The sequence below is a fragment of the Anser cygnoides genome, chromosome 1 (assembly GCF_040182565.1).
Source record: "Anser cygnoides isolate HZ-2024a breed goose chromosome 1, Taihu_goose_T2T_genome, whole genome shotgun sequence".
In the NCBI taxonomy this organism is placed as follows: Eukaryota; Metazoa; Chordata; class Aves; order Anseriformes; family Anatidae; genus Anser; species Anser cygnoides.
The window spans coordinates 148072441-148095084 of NC_089873.1; the positions used below are offsets into that span (position 1 = coordinate 148072441).

General features: G+C 43.5%; 2 protein-coding genes across 2 annotated transcripts; both read right to left on the reverse strand.

The window, feature by feature from the left end:
• Window positions 1-123: 123 nt before the first annotated feature.
• PROZ (protein Z, vitamin K dependent plasma glycoprotein) lies at window positions 124-8924 on the reverse strand. The gene is made up of 8 exons (XM_013197426.3): window positions 8813-8924; window positions 6745-6908; window positions 6237-6261; window positions 5061-5174; window positions 2789-2920; window positions 1801-1886; window positions 1598-1721; window positions 124-1057 (listed from the first exon to the last, which is right to left on the reverse strand). Exons 1-8 carry the CDS (start codon window positions 8877-8879, stop codon window positions 546-548), a joined length of 1224 nt encoding a protein of 407 aa, XP_013052880.3. The 5' UTR covers window positions 8880-8924; the 3' UTR covers window positions 124-545.
• A 582-nt stretch (window positions 8925-9506) lies between these two features.
• On the reverse strand, window positions 9507-21544 carry LOC106046431 (coagulation factor X-like). Its single transcript, XM_013197433.3, has 5 exons — window positions 21195-21544; window positions 18573-18704; window positions 16795-16961; window positions 15936-16053; window positions 9507-14807 (listed from the first exon to the last, which is right to left on the reverse strand). The coding sequence occupies exons 1-5, from the start codon at window positions 21268-21270 to the stop codon at window positions 14260-14262; spliced, it is 1041 nt and encodes a 346-aa protein (XP_013052887.3). The 5' UTR covers window positions 21271-21544; the 3' UTR covers window positions 9507-14259.
• Between the last annotated feature and the right edge of the window lie 1100 nt (window positions 21545-22644).

The window sequence follows — 22644 nt, forward strand, 5'->3', positions numbered from 1 at the left end:
TTTTACCCAGTTACTGAATTATGATTTATAATTAAAAACACAGCTGCCATGTATGATGGAGAAGAACTTTCTGGTGTTACGAGAGAGTCAAGTCCTTTATCAACATTTAAAGGCTTGGAGTGTTCTTGGTCTTCATAAGTTTTACTTGTATAGAGGTTGAAATAAGAATATTGGTTTACTGATCCACATTTCAAGGGAATAAGAATTAAAAAGACTCATTTCCTTCTAGTAACATTTAAAAGCTCAGAAAAGCATCAATACTTTTTGAGTTTTAGAACGAACAGTTCTAGGAAACTTAGAGTTCAGTCAATTTATTAGTAAAGCACCTACATTTACTGTGTCGGGACTTTCAGTGTGTTGCGTGTCAACAGAGGAAGGAAAGACAAATGGACTTTTCCGTGTGAATTGGAGTTAAATAGGTATCATCATTGCAACTTCCGTTGCTGCAAATGGTGATAGAGTCAAATGTGTCTACTGGCTGCCTCCAAATGTTTCCTTGCGGGGATTGGTAGGGGTTTGGTGCTGGAGGGTTGGTTGTGTTTGTCTTACTTCATTTTGTGTTTAAGCCATATCATGTATCTCGCAGTGTTGGTAAACAGAAAAGTTTTTCTGTCGGCGTCTTCTAGTGGCCAGGGTCCCAGGATACCAGTCAGAAACCAAGTGCCCTTATACTCAGTGGCCATAAAGCTTCCTCCAGTCAGTCGTTTGTCTGTGACCGCCTGGACGTGTCCACAAAACTGCCTGTTCGTGAGGCTTACGTTGAGTATTTGTTCGCAGTCCTCCGTAGGGAGGTAGGAAACCTGCAACTCGTCACCTTGAACTTCATTGCCTTCTCTTCTCCAGCCGCTGACTGTGCCAGCCAATTTGGGAATCAAAATATGTTCTGCAAAGTCTCTTTCAGGGATGCATACGGGAAGCTGGTGGTTGTTGCACTCAACGGGCTCGTGGAGCTGTAGGAGCGCAATGTTGTTCTCGCCAGTGTCGTCATCGTACCGGATGTGTATGTGTTTCTCGTGAACTTGCATTATCCTCTCAGTTCCACGTGTTCTGTTGTGCCCTGTGAAGCAATGACATGTTCGCTGCTCTTAAGGATATCAGAGACTTGAAAGCAGAATGTAAACTGATAACAACTGCCTAGTGGTGCTGAGAAATACGCGCAGTAGAGAAACATTCTTGAAACGTGGTAAAGGTAAATTAAGAATGACAGCTTTTCAAAGTTGCGTAGAAGCACGCATAATTTCAGAGGGGAAGGACAAATACCCAACAACAGAAGAAAATTTTGCCATGAAACGTTTCTCTTTGGGGGGAGGGAGGGTAGTAATCTCCAAATGAGCCTAGTTTAGCATATCCCTAGATGCTGAGCCAGCCCTTGTGAGGGCCTTCGAGAGGTACTGGTCTTTCTGCTCATTTTCTAGAGAGGCATAGGACAGCTCTAGTTCTAACCTGACGCTTAGTTAAGATGCTTAAATGAGATGCCAGCAGATTTATATACTATAACAATACTTTTAGTGCAGCAGAAATTTTAGTAAGCTGTTTTTAAAAGTAGCTTAACAGTGCCGAAAGGTGGTACTACAAAAGGAAAGGTTTCATCACCTACCAGCACCAACCCTGATTTCAAAATGGCTGTGCAGAAGGGCACACTCTGCTGTGGTCAGGACAAAATTACTTTTTAGCAGCACTCCTCCACAGAAGCCTTTCCCTTCTGAGTTTAGCAGCAAGACCTAAGAAAATACAAAAAGATGATAATTAGCACTGTCCATATGAAAATAAGTCATAGATTTCATGAATTGCTAGAAATACCTGCCAAGGAAAGTGCTTGTCATGTTTCTTCAGGGTTTCACTTATCAGATTATCACTGTCTTGAAGTCTGCCACATGCACAGTGATCTAGCAAATGAATTAGAAAAAATAAAAACCTCATGCTGTAACATTTCAAGACTACTACTACCTGCAAGTATTTTAAGTGTTCCTTCTTGGCTGTAGGGTTTGGATTTTATACCAAGGAAAAGGACAATTTCTCAGCTGGTGAAAATCAGAATAATTAACTTGACTTCTGTAGTGTGATAGCACGAAACAATCTGGGTCATTGTGTTAGGCTCATGGTGACCAGCTCTCACTTTGTCTGCAACTTCCGAACTGAGGCTTCCTCTCCAGCTAACCATCAGCATGGGTTGCTTCCTCATCTTTGTATCCTGTATTTGAACTGCACTAAACACCTCCAAGTTGTTGGGTATGTGGGTGCCTAGTCCTCAGTACCAAACTAGAGCTGCTTTGATGTAAAATCCACCTGAAATGTGCATTTAGCGTGGACATCAAGTCTTCACTAAAAGCGTGGCTGTACAGCTCCATTCCTGTTTGGCTGCGATGAGGATGGAAAAATAAAGAGGGCTACCATTCCAAATTAACTAACAAGGCAGCAAGTGCTGCCTTTTATTTATCAGGCTGTTGGGTGCCTAATCTGAATTAACTGAACCTCATTCCTAAACGGGCAGGTCTTCTGTTGCTCTTTACTGAGAGTAGGAGTGGAAAACCTGCACCAGTTAGTGGTATGTCGAATGATGCTAGTGCTCTCTGCAACCCCATCTGTAAATGTTCAGATCAAATGTTCCTTCTTTTAACACTGCTCAGGCATCTTTGTTTGCCGGTCCCTAGGTTCCTCCTTTTTTTGTCCAGTTTGGAAGGTTAATATTTCTGGAGTCCCCAAGCGGGCTGATTGCATCTGGATATCAGATTCACTGCCTGCCCACCCAAGAATTGTTCATGGGCCCTACTTCCGTGCTCGCACCTACCTAATGCAATGCATTGTTTTTTGTCCTTCCCGAGCTCGTAGCCATCAGCACAGGAGCATCGGTATGAATTGGTTCCTGGATAGCAGAAATGGTGACATCCTTCTTTTCCTTGGTGCCGACATTCATTTTTAGCTGGAGAGAACAAGCAGGGAAAAAGCATTGGGAACGGTTCAGGTGGAGTTTTCTTGCATAGCCTGAGTCCTCTTTGCTAAGCATTTTACTTTTACTCACTTTGTGGGGGGGTGGGTAGGAACTCTGTCTTCCTGTAGGATTTCCCACCACATGGTTTTTACCCTCATCAGGCAGAAATTGGGCAGAGAGGGCTGTCTTTGCAGCTTCCACAGGCTCATAGCACCCAGTACCTCCTTGCACCAGACTGTCCACGCTGCTGAGTTTTGGGGAATATTAGTACCCAAGGGTCAAACTAGGCTTTCCACGTGAACCCACAAAAGGATGCCATAGGTTTTCTCTGCTCAGTTAAGCAAAGCCCTAAGGATCAGCACCAGGGGAATCTTTTGAACTTTTTAAGAAGGCAGGTATTGTATGGTCAAGAAAAAGGCTAAAGCTTTCTGCTTTCCAGAAAAAAGAAATGTGTAGCTTCTGTTTCTCAGGCTTGTGCTAAGAAAATTAAAACAAACAGCTGCCACATATAAGGAAAAAAAAAAGGAAAGGAGTATTAATCATCTTTGAAACATGGCCAGTCAGCTTTCTGTGGCTGAGCAAACACAGCTTCAGTACAAAGCGACAGGAAGAGCATTTGATCTTGGATCTATCTCACAGGTGGAGAAGTGGCAACAAAATTCGCGTGTGATGTGGCTCTCGATGGCTCATGCGGAGCAGGTCAGGCTCTCCAGAGGGATACTCTGCCCCTCGCCACTCACACCCTGCTGCAGAAAATGGCCCTGCTGTGCCCTGGGGGCCCTGCAGATGGGCACAAATACTAACCTTGGGGCTAGGAAGCAAAACCTGTCGGATATGAATATGCAAGATCCATCCTGGTGTGTTTTTTTTTCCCCAGGGCTCAGTACTGGGGCCAGTCCTCTTTAATATCTTTATCGATGACCTGGATGAGTGGATCGAGTGCACCCTCACTAAGTTTGCAGATGACACCAAGTTAGGTGCGTGTGTCGATCTGCTCGAGGGCAGGAAGGCTCTGCAGGATGATCTGGATAGGCTGGACCGATGGGCTGAAGCCAACTGTATGAAGTTCAACAAGGCCAAGTGCCGGGTCCTGCACCTGGGGCACAACAACCCCAAGCAGCGCTACAGGCTGGGAGATGAGTGGTTGGAAAGCTGCCTGGCCGAGAAGGACCTGGGAGTACTGGTTGACAGTCGGCTGAATATGAGCCAGCAGTGCGCTCAGGTGGCCAAGAAGGCCAACAGCATCCTGGCTTGTATCTGAGATAGCACGGCCAGCAGGACTGAGGAAGTGATCGTTCCCCTGTACTTGGCTCTGGTGAGGCCACACCTCGAGTACTGTGTTCAGTTTTGGGCCCCTCGATACAAGAAGGACATTGAGGTGCTCGAGCAAGTCCAGAGAAGGGCGGCAAAGCTGGTGCGGGGTCTGGAGAACAAGTCTTACGAGGAGCGGCTGAGGGAGCTGGGGTTGTTCAGCCTGGAGAAGAGGAGGCTCAGGGGCGACCTTATCACTCTCTACAGGTACCTTAAAGGAGGCTGTAGCGAGGTGGGGGTTGGTCTATTCTCCCACGTGCCTGGTGACAGGACGAGGGGGAATGGGCTAAAGTTGTGCCAGGGGAGGTTTAGGTTGGATATTAGGAAAAATTTCTTTACTGAAAGGGTTGTTAAGCATTGGAATGGGCTGCCCAGGGAAGTGGTTGAGTCACCATCCCTGGAGGTCTTTAAAAGACGTTTAGATGTAGAGCTTAGTGATGTGGTTTAGTGGAGGACTTGTTAGCGTTAGGTCAGAAGTTGGACTCAGTGATCTTGGAGGCCTCTTCCAACCTAGATGATTCTGTGATTCTCTTTTAAGGGCCAGTTAAAGTAGAATAGAATCATAGAATTATTAGGGTTGGAAAAGACCTCCAAGATCGTCTGGTCTAGCCATCACCCTACTACCTACTAATGTCACCCACTAAACCATGTCCTTAAGCATATATGATAGCAATTAGACATGCAGTGGGGTAGGATTATGAACTGTAGTTTAGCATACAGAAGGAAACTTAGGTCAAACATCTCAGTTGGGGTAGTATCAGGGAACCACCATCACATTGCACAAACTGTGTGTGTTAACCCCATGCTGGTGATGCCTCACCAAAGGCACAGTCCTCCCCCTCGTAGCCCTCGGTGCAGGTGCAGGTGTAGCCACGAATGCTGTCCTCGCACACGCCGTCGTTCTGGCACGGGTTAGAGGAACATCTCTGGCCACCTGGGGACGGACAGCCCAAAGGCTGGAATTAGGTGGAAGCCATCCCACCCTCACAGAGGCAATGAAGCACAGAGCAAAGATGTTTAGTACGAGTCTTCATAACATTCAGAGCCTGGATCCACAGAACTGTCCCCTGCACTCGGTGTTTTAAGGGCTTCCATAGAAAATTAATACTAATGCTGTTTTTACCACCTCCCTATCTACTGTCTAAAACTAAGATTGCAAATGAATAAAAAAAAAATCAGAATAAGAAGAGTGAACTCTTTGGATGTGGCATGCAGCAGAGATGGAGGGGGTGAGGCCTAGTCACCTCGCGCCCATGCCGCAGGCCCTGTGCCCAGGAGGTGCCCAGCTACATCACACCATGTCAGCATCAACCCACATCAGCTTTGCAGGTTTATTTCTAGCCTCAGAAGCTGCCAAGGAACAGCCTCCAGAGCAGCCCAGTGGCTTTTAGCACCTATTTGCCTCACTCAGGGTCGAACGGTAGGTTTGTACTTGGCAGGTTGTGCTGGTAGAACTATACTGGTGAATTGTATCAGTAAAATAGACATTCCCGTGTGTCTCTTACACACTGAAATGGTCAGCTTACAAAAGAAAATACACCCCTTTTGCCTTGCATGCCCTGGTAGCTCTATTACCACTGTCCTGGCCTACAGCTGCCATCCCAGCCCACGCCCAGGTGGCCAGCAAGGCCACCGTGCCATGGAAATGGTGCTCCTCGATGGGTGAATCTGTAAGAAGCAAAATGTTCTGCTCCCAGGTTACAGCCCAACAAAGAGGGAAAGAAACAGCCTGTTTCTTGGGATAGCATCTACTCACTTTGAACTTGCATGTGCTCTGCAGTCTTAACTGCTTTTTCCTATTTAAGACTTTTTAAATCCTTTCACATCAGTCCTTCTCCTCTTGCTTTGCTAGCGATATGACACATAGCGACTGTGTGTTTCTTGTAGAATAAACTGCTAAAAACTGCTGAAAACTCTTAGAAACAACATCAGACTGAAGCATCATGTTCACAACATGCCACCACTATGAAGGAGAGAAATCAAGAGGCCAGCTTACCGTAGTAGTTATCCCAAAACATTTTCTGAAAAAAAGGGGAAATCAGATTTCAATTCTCAAATAATATCATCTTCCATAAATATTTTGGCAAAACAGAGATTTTACATAAGAGAATACACACTCAGTTTAACATTCACACAGTCACACAATTACAAATTTTGTCCTGCCATCAAGATTTGAATGACATGAGGTGTGAGGGAGGGTTTGCATCCTGCACATCTTCTTGCTTCTTAAGAAGTTATAAAGGAAAAGAAACTCTTCATGGGCAAGAGAGAAATAGCTGAGCCCTGCAGTAGCATGGCTTCCTTGAAAAACTGGCCAACTATTGTCTCCCTGTTGTGCAGCCACCTGGGAGGTGACCCCATCCTGTCCTGCTTGTCCCCCACTGGTGGCCAGGGCTCCTCCGCTCCCTTACCCTGCTGCTTTTTCCCCAGACGGTGCTTCTGGAGGTAGAGGTGACAGCACAAAGTGATGCTTCAGGTAAGTAAAAGGAAACTAAAATACTTACTAGCATCTCATCGTTTTCAAATACTTCTCTTGCTTCCTCTTGTGTGCATCTCTCTTCAAGGCATTCTCTTTCCAAGCTGCCTTGGAGGACCTCCTCCAGAAGGAGGGAGCTGGCACGCCTGTGTCTCTTGATAACTTCATTTGCATCATCAGCTGATATAAACACTGAAACATCGCATGACAAGATGCTAACGTAAGTACTTAGGCTAGTTTCCTTTACACTTTCACTTTTTTTTTTTTTTAAACAATCTTACTGTTTAGCCACATTTTATCATGAAGAGGAATCATGACATGGTTTTCTTTTGTTTCCCACCCCTCTTACAGTCCTGAGCACAAGAGGGTCCTGGTCCTTTGTCAGTGCTCCCAAGTAGTAAAAAACAAAAACAAAACGAACTGAACAAAAAGGATTCAGGTCTGACTCACTGCTGAACTTTTCTGCATAATTCCTTGTAAACATAAAGAATTTTTGCAGCTCCCTGCAGAAGCCTTTCCTGCTGCGTATTTTTGTCCTGCACTGGACACACAGAGAGCTTGGTTGTGCCATGGCTACGGGAAGAGGTAAATATTATTATAAAGGCAGAGGCTGTTTTGTAAGAGTCCATGGGACTTTCAGCAGAAATGAAAATGATTTGTATTTATTTGTGATGAAGGATCCTAACTGATGCCCTTCAGTCTGACTTCATGGGGATTTTTTGCTGCCAAGCATGACATGGCTCAGGGTGGCTATAAATAAAAGTTACCCCCCCCAGCAATGGTCAGAAAAAGCTGTCATATGCCATCCTTTACCTGGAAGACTCCATAATCTTTTTGATTTGAGTTAAGAGGAGGAAAATCCAAAGACATGACAGAGATCAGACCTTAAAACTCCTCTTTGCAGTGATGCCCACCACAAAAACCACCTGTCAAGGGGGAAGGCTGGTGAGGTGCTGTCGCCTGTGACATTAACTGGGACACGGCTGCATGTGTCAGCACACGTTTGTCAGTTCCCCTGTACTCAGAAAGTAAACCCAATGGGACAGGGACTGGGTTGGTTTGTTTGTTTGCTTAATATATTGTACAGTCGTTGGGGGCCCAAAGGTTGAAACAAGCTGTGATACTGGAATTGGAAAAAGTGACAGCACTAACAAAATTATTCCAAACCTGTGTGTAGTTTCTTAGTTATGCTTTTGAAGGATAGCAGATAAGCAGGAGGCTTGCATGTGGTGCTAAGACAAAGCATCACGTTTGTGTTTTGCATTTTGAAAAGTTCTCTAGCACCCCACCACGTTTCTGCTCTGCTGTGCTTCATACACACCTCTGCTGTTGCCAGGGGCATCATTCTGCCCTTCACAAGCAGTCATCTCCTCTTTCTTTCTTTCTTTCTTTCTTTCTTTCTTTCTTTCTTTCTTTCTTTCTTTCTTTCTTTCTTTCTTTCTTTCTTTCTTTCTTTCTTTCTTTCTTTCTTTCTTTCTTTCTTTCTTTCTTTCTTTCTTTCTTTCTTTCTTTCTTTCTTTCTTTCTTTCTTTCTTTCTTTCTTTTTCTTTCTTTCTTTCTTTCTTTCTCTCTCTCTCTCTTTCTCTCTTTCTCTCTTTCTCTCTCTTTTCTCTCTTTCTCTCTCTTTTCTCTCTTTTCTCTCTTTTCTCTCTTTTCTCTCTTTCTCAGATCCTCCTTATTTGTGACAAACCACAGAGGATGAATACAGAAAACATATATTTCTGCAAGCTATACCAAGTGTGCTTCTCAGCCTCTTTCATAAGACTTTTATTTTCATTTCAGCAGCAACTAGGTATATAAAACAATTTTTTCTTTAATATCCAGGACACTCAGAATCATGACTAAATATCACCATGATGTAATTGATGGCATTACAAAGTTACACTGCTTCAGTAACCTACCATAGTTTTTACTTAAATATACGAAAACAAAAACAGAAAATCCCCCACAGAGGAAAGTGTAAGGAAACACAGAGTTTTTAGTGCTGTCAGCCTGTGCTGCAAAGTAAACATGATACAAGGCACAAAATTACTGGTGTGTTTACAAGAGCAGGAGCACAAATCAGAATTAAAGGGGCAACAAAACGAAGGCCATACCTGTCTCCTCTGTGGGAATGAAAAGGACAGAGAGAAGAAACAACATTGTCCAAAAGCAACCTGCCATTGTTACCCTCTGCAGCTAATGGTAACCCTGCCTGCATTCCTGCAGCTCTTTGGGGAAATTGCTAAACAGGGGATGTTAAAGTTTAAAGTCCAGCTGCTCAAGAGAAAACAAAACCACTGAGGGCAAAGCCTGGCCTCAAAGTCAACATGTGAAAAACCTCAAAAAAACGTGTTTGGTGGTGCAACAGTACCACTTCTCTTAACGCAATGGCTGAAGGCAGAGAAGGTTTGGAAACCTACAAATATGGGGTATTCCTGTCATCCCCCAGCCTTCCCTTTCCCATCACCAAATGGGGAGAAATTAAAAATATGAGCATTTCTTCATGCCATACCAAAGCACTGTCACAATCTGGGTGATGATGACTGCAGGGATTGGTTTTACAGTGTGACTGCTGTACACGCTGTCCTCACAAAACTTTTACCAAGGCAGGGCATAGAAAGCCTTCTGTCCTTGGAGCTTAGCTGCACCAGTCAAATCCCATCAGCTTTTGACATTGCAGTGAATTAAACAAGCCTGATATTTCCCCTGTGGGAAATTTATCTTAAAGGATATGGCATTTGTGTTTGCCTTTTTTTTTTTTTTTTCCTCCCAGCTTCCGGCTCCTGGTGGTAACACAGAGCCTGTGAAAGGAGGTATCATCATGGAGCAGACCCCAGACAGTCCCGACACAGGTCAAGAGGATGGGTGGATGTATTATCGTGAAAGGGCTGTGATCTTCAGTGGCAATGGTGCTGTGGGGAGTTTTTGGGGTCCCATTTCAAGGAGCTCCAGGGAAGGGCAGGAAACCATCCATAGAGTCAGAGAAACAGCCAGGAAGGGGAAAGTGTTCTTCAACTTGAGTTAGAAACATAAAGACCATATCGATATGAGAATTTGTGGGTAAAACCCCAAATAAAACTTCACATCAACCAGAGCTTTAAAGATCAGGTTCAGTGAGTAGCGAGATGGGCATGCAGGGCTGAAGCAGACCTCCTGCCTCACCAAGGCTGGTCCCTGCTAACCCAGGGCTGACATTGCAGCCCACGTCACAGCCCCTAATGCCTTCTTCAAATAAATTAACTCCATAATAAAAGTGCACTGAGGGAGGTATTTCCTGCCCCATCTCTGCAGGGATGCTGTTCCCAAAGTTCACTCGGAGTTAAAACCCTTTGAATACCAAGCTTGATTATTTTTTTTTTTCATGGCCAGTTCATAACATCACATATTTATTTTGCCCTTCCTGCTATTTCTGCAGAACTAATTAGCACGCCCTGCCATCCTCTTTGGTGGGCTGTGAGACAAACTTTCTTCAGGTCTGTGGGGACAGGACAAGGGGCAATGGCCGCAAAATGGAGCACAGGAAGTTCCGCACCAACACGCGAAAGAACTTGTTCACGGTGAGGGTGACGGAGCACTGGGACAGGCTGCCCAGGGAGGCTGTGGAGTCTCCTTCTCTGGAGATATTCAAGGCCCGTCTGGACGCCTACCTGGGCAGCCTGCTCTAAGGAACCTGCTTTGGTGGGGGGGTTGGACCCGATGACCTCTTGAGGTCCCTTCCAACCCCTACACTTCTGTGATTCTGTGATTCACATATGCGCTCTGTGCTCCCCTCCTCCTGAGGCCACCAGGCTCCACTGTACCTGTCCCAGCTGGGATTTTTGGCCAGGAAGAGCAGGGGACTGTTGCCTCTTGTCACAGCGTATCTCTGATATGCCCCTGTCCTCCCGTGAGCACGAATATCACCCTGTGCACAAGCAGCACAGCAAGGCTGGCTCCCCTCAGCACACTGACATGAAAAAGCTGTCACCACTTGATGTCAGCACAGGGCTTCGCAGAACCCAGCGCAGAAATGTGCATCTGCAAACATTTATTTATTTTTTTAAACAAACTGCTTACACGTTGCAACCCTATGTCAACTAACGTGTTCTTGTAGGTATGAGCTATTTATTCAAATCAGGTTAGCAACACCAACACAGGGCTTCAGAAGCTGTATTCTCCCTGGACCTTAGTTTTCAAGTTCGTGTTTTCCTTTTAGATGAAACAAGCCTTGACTGAGCAGCTGTTTGGGCCACGGTGTACTCAGTCCTGTTACAGCACCAACTTTGTTTTTTTTCCATATTGACATTATTGCAACAGGCCTTACTTTCAAACTTTCGTATTAAGGAAGATTGCATAAAGAGAGGGGTTTAGAAAGGCAGTCCTTTCGTCACACGTTTCTTTATAAAGAGTTACTGGAATTTCTTTCTCCATTCCTTTAAATATCACGGTGAGCACATGGAGATGTTTTCCATCAGTGTGTCCACCAACCCTGTTTCCTGCAGACGTGGCTGAGGATTGTCCCCCATGAAAAGGTGACTGCAGCCTGCACGCGGTGCCAGATGCAAACTCTGTGGTTCTGCTGGTGTGGTGCCTGGGTTATGCGGTCCTGCCTCAGCACATGTTCCCTTCAGAGGTACTCCCCCAGCAGCCTGGCCCCAGCCAGGAGAAGCAGGTTTGCAGACGGGCTGCCCAGGTGGTGATGGGGACATGCCCCCATCATGTCACAGCCCCTGGCTAGCCACCAGCTGAGTGTCACTGTCACTCGCTTTTGGGAAATGCACACCTCAGCTAGCGAAAGGGGACGGCAGTTATTTTCCAGAAGATGTCACCCCTGCATTAAGCAAATAATGAACGCTGAAGGCTGGGCTCACAGCCACGTTTGTACCTGGGGGAGTCCTCCTGATGAGTGGCACGCAGGCACTGTGGTTGGTTGTGTGTTGTGGGTGCTGGAGATAGTTCAAGGCGAAGGGGACCGTGGTGTTCCCGCCCCATGGCAGGAGGTGCTCCAGCCTCCTGGAGCAGCTCCAGCCTCCACCTCCCTGCTGCCTCTTCTCTTTGCTGCCAGCAGCCCTCGGTGGGGAGCTTGTGGTCGGGGGACAAGAAATTAAAGAAGAAATGATCACTTGCAGGCAACAGATCAGGATCAACAAAATGAGACTGCATCCCTCAGCCTAGACTTAGACATCAATTGGTCTGAAACAGGTAAATGTGATCATGTATAGCCTTGGTCAAGAGCTAGCAATGAGTGACACAAGTTAATTTATTTGTTGATGTACACTCTCCTTATATGAAGCACACTTACTAGTACACCTGTTTATAAGCAGCACCTGTCCTTGTGTGTACAAAAGCCACAAAAATGCCGGGTGAAATTTGCCTAGCCAACAGAGGAGACACATACTCTGCAAAGGGTTAATGCTTAGTGCGGTTAAAATGGGTTATAATTCAGTTAAATGTCTGGATAGTAGCCAACCAGTTCACCATATGCAGGGGAAAAAAAAAAAAAAGAAGGAAAAAAAGAAAAAAAAGAAAAGGGAATAAAAATTTTTTTCTCGCTGCATTTGAAGGGCATCACCATTTATAAAAGCTGAAGAGACTTGCAGTCATTTTGGAGGAGCATGAGCACTGCCCTTCTGGCTTGGTTGCAGATTGCAGGACATCCCAGGGGAGGAATGAAACCCCAGGAGGTTTGATTCCCTCCAGTGGATGCTGCACCCACAGGAGCTTTCTTTGAGCCTAACCACTAGGCTGTGCAAGTCTCCTGCCAGCCTGGCAGCGAAAACAGAAAACATCTTGGAGTTACTGACATCTCTGCAAATGCAAGTGCTGACTTTTTCTATTTCTGTGCGCACATTGCTAAAAATAGTATTTGGTGTTAATATTTCAGCATGCACATTGCTAAAATAGTAAGTGTTGTTAATACTTGTTATAAAAAAGAATTCATTCTTTACTTTCACCTTGGTGCTCCTTTACCTTTTCCCCCTGCTTTCATCTTTATTTTGTTTCCCTACCAAAATTGCAAGCAATAAAACTGGTCATGAAACAGCCAGAGACGGCAGATTATGCACAGACACTGCCATATCACTCAAGCTCCTGGATACAGCTTCAGTGATAGATCAAGGGGGTTTAGTAGGGAGGCCAATTTTGCCCTAAGATGACCTGTCCTGAACCTTCATGAAAAACTCAGAAAAAAACCTCTGGAGTTCCTGCTGTTTGAATGAGGACTGTATGATTTTCCTCCTGTTTTCTCTGATTATATCTCCCCAGTGACCTAATCTGGACTTCAGGATAAAAATGGTTAAGGACAGCTCACATAGAAACTTAGATGGAGAATTTTCAGGCAAACTGCTAGAACATTGACATGCTCTGAAGGGGGCAAGAAGGAAACAGGAAAGTGCTTGGAGCTTATCTGGAATTCAGACTTTTCAATGCTGCTTACAACTCTGTCCTCTCCGTGAGGACTTTAAAGGTTGACATAGGCAGAGCACAGAGAATGTAATGTGTATCTTGGGTGGGAACTGCAATTTTCTGTGCAATTAAGCAGCTGGGGTAAATTTGTCCCTGCAGACAGAATTTGTTCTCATCTGGTACTGAACATCTGAGTAGGATGAGGATGGTGTTTCGTTGTAGAAGCAGAAATTGACAGGTGAGGAAGGGAGAAGCTCATGTGGCTGATTTCCTCTGAATGCACGTTGAGCTAAAGACAGTGATTGAAACCTGTTGAAGGTTTCTCTGCCTTTTTGAATTGGCTATGAATAAACTAGGGCTGCCCTGAGCCAGGGCAAGTGGTAATGTGGGGCTGGGCAGGAGGACAGTTGGACAGCAGTGAGGGGATGTAGCAGCAAGTGCAAGCTCTTTGCAGTGGCCTCTCTGATATCCCTGGAACGTGTCCACGTGTGACCCACAGCTCCACACGTCATGTTTGCCTCTCTTACTGTAGAGGTTAGGGCTGATTTATAAACGGAGGTTTCAGTGGGGGTCCTATGGGAAGTCAAGCAATTAACTTCATCTAACAAGGCATTAGTACCAGTGACATGCCCAGTTACTTAGACTCATGTGTGGATACACAGTTGGTTTGCACATTTTCCAGCTCTTTCTCTGTACACAATCAAGAAGATTAAGCAGGTTTTTCTTTTGTTTGTTTGTTTGTTTGTTTTTTTCCCCAGTTTTAGAAGTGCTGGCCTGCTCTTGTAGTGTCCTACTTTGATGGTATCCTTGTCTAGGTTTACTTCTATAAAGCAGGTACTGCCACAGGAAAGTTGAGTTAGTTCCAACTTTTCAATGGAAGGTTTATCAGCACAGCCAAAGCCCCTTAGACAAATTCAGACAACCTTAGTAAGAGCAAAAAGATCTCCTAAAACATCGCATTTGAAGATATTCCATTATTGTCCAAAATCAGCAAGCTCTGTTCAAAGTCCAAGCACACCTTCTGAAAACCAGGTACGAGCTCATGAAGGAACTGGTGACATCTCTTAATGGAAGTGCTAACTCTCAGAGCTTTAGCAGGCATTTTACAAAGAGAAAAGTATTATTTAGGGATCAGATCTGATGGCTAAGACAATTAGGTTGATTAAACGTCAAGCTGTTAGGAGTTTTGTGTCAAAACACTTCTTACCCATGGTAAGAACCTTGACAATTTAGTGTATATTCCATATTTTCCTTCTTTTCCACACCCTTCTCCCCAGCTGATAATACCAGTAACGAAGTAAGTGCCATTGTATTCGGTTACATGGGGGCCTCCTCCATCTCCTTGGCAAGCATCTTGTCCATCTTTATTATAACCTGCACAGAACATGTTTCTTGTGACTAGATGTTTAAGGGCATGCTTGCAAGTTCTCCTGTCCACGTAAGGGACCCGAAGCACTTTCATTCTTTTGACCGGCTGCGTACGTTCAAAGATGTTCCCAAAGCCACTGATAATTCCGAATGTTTGGTTCATCAGAACATCATTAGCAAAGTCTTCTTCTGGAAGGCATGCTGGGATAACATCCTCAGAAAATGTGATAGGTTCGCTTAATTTGATAAGGGCTATGTCACTGTCAAAAGATTTTGAATCAAATTCAGCATTTGGAATTATTTTTTCCACTCTGTGCGTCACAGTACTTGGCTCTTCCTCTTCTCTGTCCACCATCCCTGTATCAGATTTTTAAAGCAGGTGTTAACAAGACAATACCAGCAAGCCCAAGCAGCTCCTCAGTAAAAGATGGGACTAAAGTACCTTGCACTTTGTATAGACATTTGTACTGTACAAATTTTTATTTTACATTTAGAGCATTACATTTACAATGTACATTTATTGTACATTTAGTACTTTTTAGAGCTGGCCTGTATCCTGACTCTGTAGCATTTTATATGCATTTTGGAGAGGTTTTTATATGACTCTCAAAGTGCCAAGCAAGTTTAAAATCGGAAGTTTGCTGTCAGAATGATGGTCTCAATGACAATTTTCATCTGAAGTTTTGGCCTTCGTTACAACATACCCAGTGGCACTCATTGTTGTACAAACAAAACTCCAGTATAGAAGAGTAGGATCTTGCCCCTCTCATTTGTAGAGCAACATAGTCAAACAGACTTAAACAGGAAATATTGTCTTTTAAAACATTAACATTCTGCATACAAAAATATAAAAGTGTATTTATATTTATTCATTCTCAACTCATATGAGAACTCTTTTGGAATTAAATTGACAGAAAATTGGTGTTTAGACAAACACAGATTTTGCTTTACTGTTTTAGGCCAAGTGCAAATTTTTGTGACTCAGAATATCATTTTCAGTGTCTAGAATTTGTGATAGACTACTTTTTTTCATAAATTACATAATTTATGATAAATATCATGATAAATAATGATTTTAAGGTTTCAAGTATGGAACAGTCTCAGACTAGTATCTACATGCTGTCAAAACATTTATTACTAGTGTCTGAACATGGCATCTGGAAGTCTTCAAGGTTTGGCCAGCACAGAAAATTGCATGAAGTTGTAATGTTAGACCAATTAACTAATTCAGCTCAGCCTCACTGACCCACACACTTTCATGGTTTATACCTGGCTTGCATCACATACAAGCTACACTGGACCAAACCAGGCATAAAGGAACTGTCCATTCAACCAGGTTGAACATTTATTTCATTGCTAGTCAAGGGACAAGATGAGACAATGAGAAATAAATCTGGGATAGTTCAGTGTCTTGTACAAGGACACTCAGGACGTGTTTTTGTAGCACTTATTTTTATAGTAAAGGACAAAATGACAACCACTTACCAACGATAACCTGTAATTCCTTAGAATCAGTAACGCAATGAGCTGCAGTAAGTATAAAATACTCATTCAGGATTGTCCCCCCACAAAACCAGCTACCATGCTTCTCTACCAGAACAGCCTGCAAAGAGAGACAAAAAAGCTAAAGTGCAAAAATGTACGTGCATAGAAATCCTGAACAGCTAGCAAATATTCAAGCCGTTTTCTTAAAGAAGAAATTTTCATATGTATTTCCTATCAAAAGCATCCTTGATTCAGAGGCGGTGAGAGCTACACTTAAGTGTAGCTAACACAGTGGGAAACTTGTCAAGACAGACCTTTTTCTCATCTCAAAGTAGAATCTGCATATTCAGTTATTTTACCAACAGTTTTTTGGTTGTTATATTTTAGAGAAATTTGGCTTATATTATAACTGCAATATTCCTTGCTGTTTGCTGTAGTTGTTGTGGATGGGTTGGTTATTTTGTTTTTTTTTTGTTTTTTTTTTTTTTGTTTGTTTGTTTTTTTTGTTGTTGTTTCACTTCAGTCTTGGTCATAACAACAACTCCAGCCATTCTTTCAAAACTGCCATGTTGCAACCCAAGTATCTGGGTGGCTGGCAGGGAACTGTGGAGAAGCCCAGCTTTATGGCCAGTATCTGCAACCTTAGTTCTCTCCTAGCCTCCTCCTCTCAGCATTGTGCTTGATCCTGGGGGTGTTCAAGGAGAGGCTGGACGTGGTGCTTAGGGACATGGTTTAGTGGGTGACATAGGTAGTAGGGTGATGGTTGGACCAGGTGATCTTGGAGGGCTCTTCCAACCTTAATGATTCTGTGATTTGAGTGGGGTCAGGCATTGAACCTCTCAGGACAAAGGCATCTTACCTGCCATGGACATGCGCTGGGTAAACTGCCAGCCTCCTCTGTTACCTCAGGATGGTAGCTCGGGGTCTCAGTGTTTTCCTCATTTTTAAGATGAGCATCTGGACTTGCTGTAACTTTTTCTCGACCCACTTCATGCTTTCTCTGAAGTTTACCACATGGGAACTTGACTGCAAAGGCAAAATTGAGACACTAGTACTCCATGTCTAGATGGTGCTGGGACTTCGGGGCACCCGTCCCTTGTTGGCAGCAAGTCTTTCCCATCTGCAACCCTACACAAACAGCTGTGAAGACCCAGCTGCTGTTACCTTCCCACAGTGAGACTCATTAGAGCTGGTCTGACAGCCCCCAGTGCAATAGACAGCTTTGTGGCCAATAAAGGAACTTTCAGTGCACCTCTTGTTGTTCTTTACAACAAGAAGTGATTCAAACTTGCTAAAACATGGGTCTTGCAGTCAAAACTGCCTTTAGAGTTATAGATAGACACCTTTAGGGGAGGAAAATTGTTTGCAGGAAAAAACAGGTTGCTTTCAGGGAATCAAGTCTTTGTGAAAATGAGGGAAAACTTACTTCAGAGTTCAAGGAAAACTCTTTGACAAAAGCTGACACAATTTATTATGGCAATCAAATTAGATACTCAGGTATACTTATCAGGGTTGGCTAGGCAAGAATTTTCATGACATTAACAAAAATATCACAAGTGTGAAAGAAGGGGACCAGGATGGTTGTAAAAAGAAAAAATAAAATAATAATAATAAAAAAATCTTGTTCTAAAACTTGCTCATGGGTTCAGCATTTCCAAACTATTTAGAAGTTAACTTCCGTTACTGGCATAGTTATTTTCATGTACCTGCTGTAAATTTTCATGTATCTGCTTATAACTTTTGTATTTGGGAGACTGGGTAAAGTATTCTATATTAGAAATTATAAGCTCATGACAGAAAATTGGTATTAAATAACAAAGGACTTATAACAAATATCATCAGACGGAGAGAAGAATACAGTAAGATTAATAATTGTTAATGTGCACTTTGCCTGACTGCAGGTGAAACTGATGGGTTTAAGTTCAATGCTGGAAGTTATTTTTTTAAGTTACTATATGTTAACTATAGAAAACTAGTTTTTAGAAAGAAGAAGAAAGGCAGGTATTATTCTTTTTAAATTGATCAGATTATATTTGAAGGGAAACAAGTGAGATATAACTGCAGTCACATTGTGTCGCTACTGCTGAAATTATGAGTCCTTGTGAACTGCATCTTGTAAAGGGAGAAGTTTCTTGGGTTCCTACTCATTCTGATCTCCAGATGTGCAGCACACACTGGAGGCCTTGAAGATAGAAACCAATTTTCACCAATGAGAAATGCAAACTGTTCTTTTCTAGCAAAATTTTCTGAAGCATGAGACAACTGCTCCAGTCTATTGGAGAAGAGAAATCCCAGCCCTGTTGTAACCACCAGTGTCTCATGTGGCTTCAGACCCGTTGGAACATGGGTTTTGCAGTCTGCTCTGAAAACATACACATTTGCATAGAAGACTTTGGTGCGCTATTTTGGTCACTGCACATTTCTCACAGTTGTACCATTTGATATTGGTTAAATGATGTCTTCTCACTAAGACCTTTTTCTTTTTGTTGGTAACATTTCAAGCAAGCCATGTGAAAGGTTTCATCAGTGAACATTATTCCTCATGCTACAGCAGCACTGCAGCATACCAGCACTTCCAAGTTACAGTGAAAATGCGATGTGCATCCCATAGAATGAACTTTAAGTGTGGCTTCCTACCTACAGGAACGCAGGTTTTGTTGTCATCATCCAGAGCATAGCCAGCAACACAGGAACATACTACTCTTTCACCTTCATCTTTGCAGAACTGCCCACAGTTCCCATTGTTGTCCTTGCACGTGTCTGATAGGACTGCAAAGGAGGCAAATATATAGGCAGGTTCCATATTCATCGTGATTTCATAAAAGCACAAGCAGCTCATGAAGTCTTGCTCACAAGCACTAGTCAAAGCCCTCACCATTCTGTGTAGTTCTGTTGTGCAATTCCTGTCAAAGACCTCTAGTAATCACAGCCATCACAACAAGCATTTTTAAGAAACCTGTAAGCTGTCAACATGAGGGAGACAGCTATCATTCACATCTTATGTTGTGATAGCTTCCCGGCTATAACTGGCAGCTCTTTGATGACACAGGCTGAGATAATCCATACTCACCAGAAGGGAAAGAGAATAACAAACTAGCAACAACTAAGGTATCAGTAAAAAATAAAATATTGGACAATAGTAGACCCTCACGCTATTCCTTTTCCATCCTTAGATGGTTCATACTACTTGCCTTAGTGCGGTCCCTGACATTGCAGGGTCACGGGCAGAATGGGAGCAGTCTTCCTAATGGCGTGAGAGCAAGGAGAGGTAATCCAGTCCTAACAGATGTTGTCTAACCTCTTCCTACAGGTCTGTGATGAGTTTCCACAGCTCATCCATGCAGCCTAATTCATCCCTTACCTACGCTTCTAATATCTAAAAAGTATAATAATAATATCTATCCTGAGTCTCCCACAGTATGGTGCGATCCCACTACTTCTTGTCTAGCTGTTTGTCTTAGTGAAAATGGAGAAGACTTAATTCCCTTCCTCCTGTTGTTACATATTTCACAAACTTCTTCGGTTATGCATAGTGGGGCTAAGGGAGGTATTTTGTTTTTGCTCCTATGACTTGCCTCCTATTTATGTTGGACCACTGTTCCGGTTTCACAAGATTGTCTGGAACTCTCATCTTGATTTATGGTCATCCTTCTAATCTGGAATCTCCTACAAATGCCATAGGTAAACCCTCTCTCCTATCCTTCATGTCACGGGAAGATACTGAATATCGGAGGTCCTAAGGCTCACCTGTGTGGAGCCCTGCACTCTGCACCATCTTTCCTTGGACAGTGAAGCACTGACTAGCACAGTTTCAAAACAACCTCTCAGGAGTTTAATTCAGACCATGTTGTTCTGCCTACTATGATGTCTGCTATTATATAAAATCATGGGGATGTACTGCATCTTTTGTAGCCTGTTATCCTGTCCTTGGAGGAAATGAGACGGGGGTGATGTGATTTGTTTCTGACTGGTGCAACTCAGCAGTTTCTTTTCTCCTTGCTGCACACAAATAATCTGATATCTTAAGGAACAAAGATTTTCTTCCCTATTGGGAGCAGCCTAACATTCTCCTTGGTCTCTCTTCCTATATTTGTATTCTTAGATCAGCTCTTGATTTTCGTATCATGTTTATCTTATATTATTTAAGCCTTAGCTTTTCTGCTTTTATGCCAGGATATCTGCAACTCTTTTATACTGATCCTCAGTGAATTGAACTGATAATTTTTTTCCTGTGCTTCCTTCTGTGGGTAAAGTCTTGAAGCAGCTCATGATTTTAATTAATCCTCCTGTCCTTTCTTGACCTTGGGGTAGTTTGGATATGTATCATAAGCATTTTTTATATAGAAGTATTATGTCTTTTCTCTCTTTTAAATATACATTCATTTTCTCCTCTTGTTCTTTTTCTTTACTTTCCTCATGAGCTCTATCATTTTATAATCGCTTTTATTAAAGTCATCTTCACTCTTTGTATTAATAACCACTTCCAGCCTGTTCATTAGAATCAAAGGCAGAATAGCCCAAAGTTGCTTTCTACATGCTTGTATGAGAAAATTTTCCCTGAAACATCCTGAAGACTCTCAGGACAATGGGTCTCCCACTGGGGACCTTTCTCACCTCATCTCTGGGATGTGAAAAAAAAAAAATCCCTCTTAATGCCAGTTCTTTTTATTTGGTTTGCTCAGGTGTTTATTCAGCTGTGTCCAACCATTCCTCTGTAATCCATAAGTGACTTTTACAACAAAATTAACCAACAAGGCGTACATCACGTCTGCAGCATGATCCATACTCTTACTCCGCAGAGAAGCATCTTAGGCTCCAACTTCAAAGCACAGGTAGGATGCTTCCTCAAGCGGGGATGTGACACTTGTGCTGAAACTTACAGAAGCACACTGGGTAATGGTGTGGAGTCCTGGCTCCCCTCTGCACTTTTAAACCCCGTGGGTTCTTTTTGTCACCCAGTAGCTTAGGAATTGACATTGACAATGCAGTCAGTTTGAAAGCACAGAGTACTGATGTATTAACCCCATCCTTTACTCTGACACAGTCATTTCAGTCTGAAATAGTATTTCCCCAGTGACTCAGCCATGGATATTGTTGCACTGTAGCAGGCAAATGGGAGCAAGGTGAGTAAGAAAACAGAATTACCAGTTTTTTTCCTGATGTCACCCTGCTTCACAGAGCACAAATGATGGCGAATAATTAATTACCTGTGTGGTTGAGACAAAGCAGTACGAAGAAGAGTTAAAGTGAAGGCTGTACCTGTCTGCACCGTCTGCAGGAAAAGGAGGACAAGGGGAAGAAGCCACACTGCTCCAAGGTGACCCGTCACTGCCATCCTCCACGCTCACCAAGAATCTCCCTCTGGTTTCTCTGCAGGGCTCTGGGGCAGCTGCTAAATGAGGAACACTGCAGTGCAAAGGTCGCTAACTCATGAGAAAACAAAACCGCTACGAGCAAAGCCTGGGCTCGGTGTCAGCAAAGGACAATGTTAAAAAAGCAAGAGCCACTGTGTCGCAGCAGTGCCACCCTGGCAGCTTGCAGGTGCCTCATGGCAGCAAAGCTACCACAAGGGCAGCGTGGAGCTGAAGATTTGGAGCCAGTGGAGCCTGTAAGCAGGTGTCCTGCACAGATGCAGAGGTCCTGGATGGCACCTCTGGGGTACACAAAATCCAGTCTCTGTCACAAGCACTCAGCCAGGCAAAACTTTCACAAAGGCATCAATTTCCACTTCATTCTGGAATGATTTGCTTTCTTTTTGGCTCAAACCACTCCATGGGGATAGCTGCTGACAGGGCCTTGCAGTCTGAGGACCTGCCCATACTGTTCAGTTCTTCAGCTGAAAATCAGCTCCATTTGGACACGGCACCTGCAGAAGTGTGTTTCCCTGCCATGCTGTAGGATGCCACAAAGAAGGCCAGCTTGTCTGCCTTTGTTCTCTAGGGCAGCCTCAGCTACTTACTTCTCATTTCTGAAGGACTACTGATTTTGAGACTTCACTGCTCCCGAGATAACTTCTACTAGAGGATTTTTCTAACCACAAAGGCAGAAGGTTTTCCCTGAGATCTCCTTGAACCTTCCTTGCTGCAAATGAGATGGGCTGTGTCTTTTTACCCTCACCGCAGACATGAAGATCCAATTAGCTCCTACTTCTCTGCAGCATTTTCTTTTTTTGTACATGTAAAAGCTGCTGCTGTGCTTCTTCTCAGGCTTTCTATATTTTAGTTTAGAAAAGCCTCCTTTTTTCAAGACCTAGTACCTCACGCACAAGAGGATCTTGCCCAGATACTGTATCTTGGACTAAGCCTGAGCAATGCCCTACTTTCTTATTCACAGAATAATCATATAATCATTTAGGTTGGAAAAGACTCTTAATATTATCAAGTCCAACCATCTACCTAACATTATGAAGTCCCACTACTAAACCATGCCTCTTAAATACCTCCAGGGATGGTGACTCCACTTCCCTGGGCAGCCTGTTCCAATGCCTAACCACTCTTTCTGTGAAGAAATTGTTATCCTCAGTATTTGCTTACCATAAGGAGTTTTGGTATTTTAAAATCCACCAGTTTGCACAGCAGATGTGTGCTCTACCATTTGCCTAGCTCTCATGACCTGTTTGAATTTTGATAGGTGAAATTGCACCAAAATATTTAGTGTACATAAAAAAGTGTGCTTTTATTCTGTCTTTTCTTGCTGGCCGTAGAGTTGG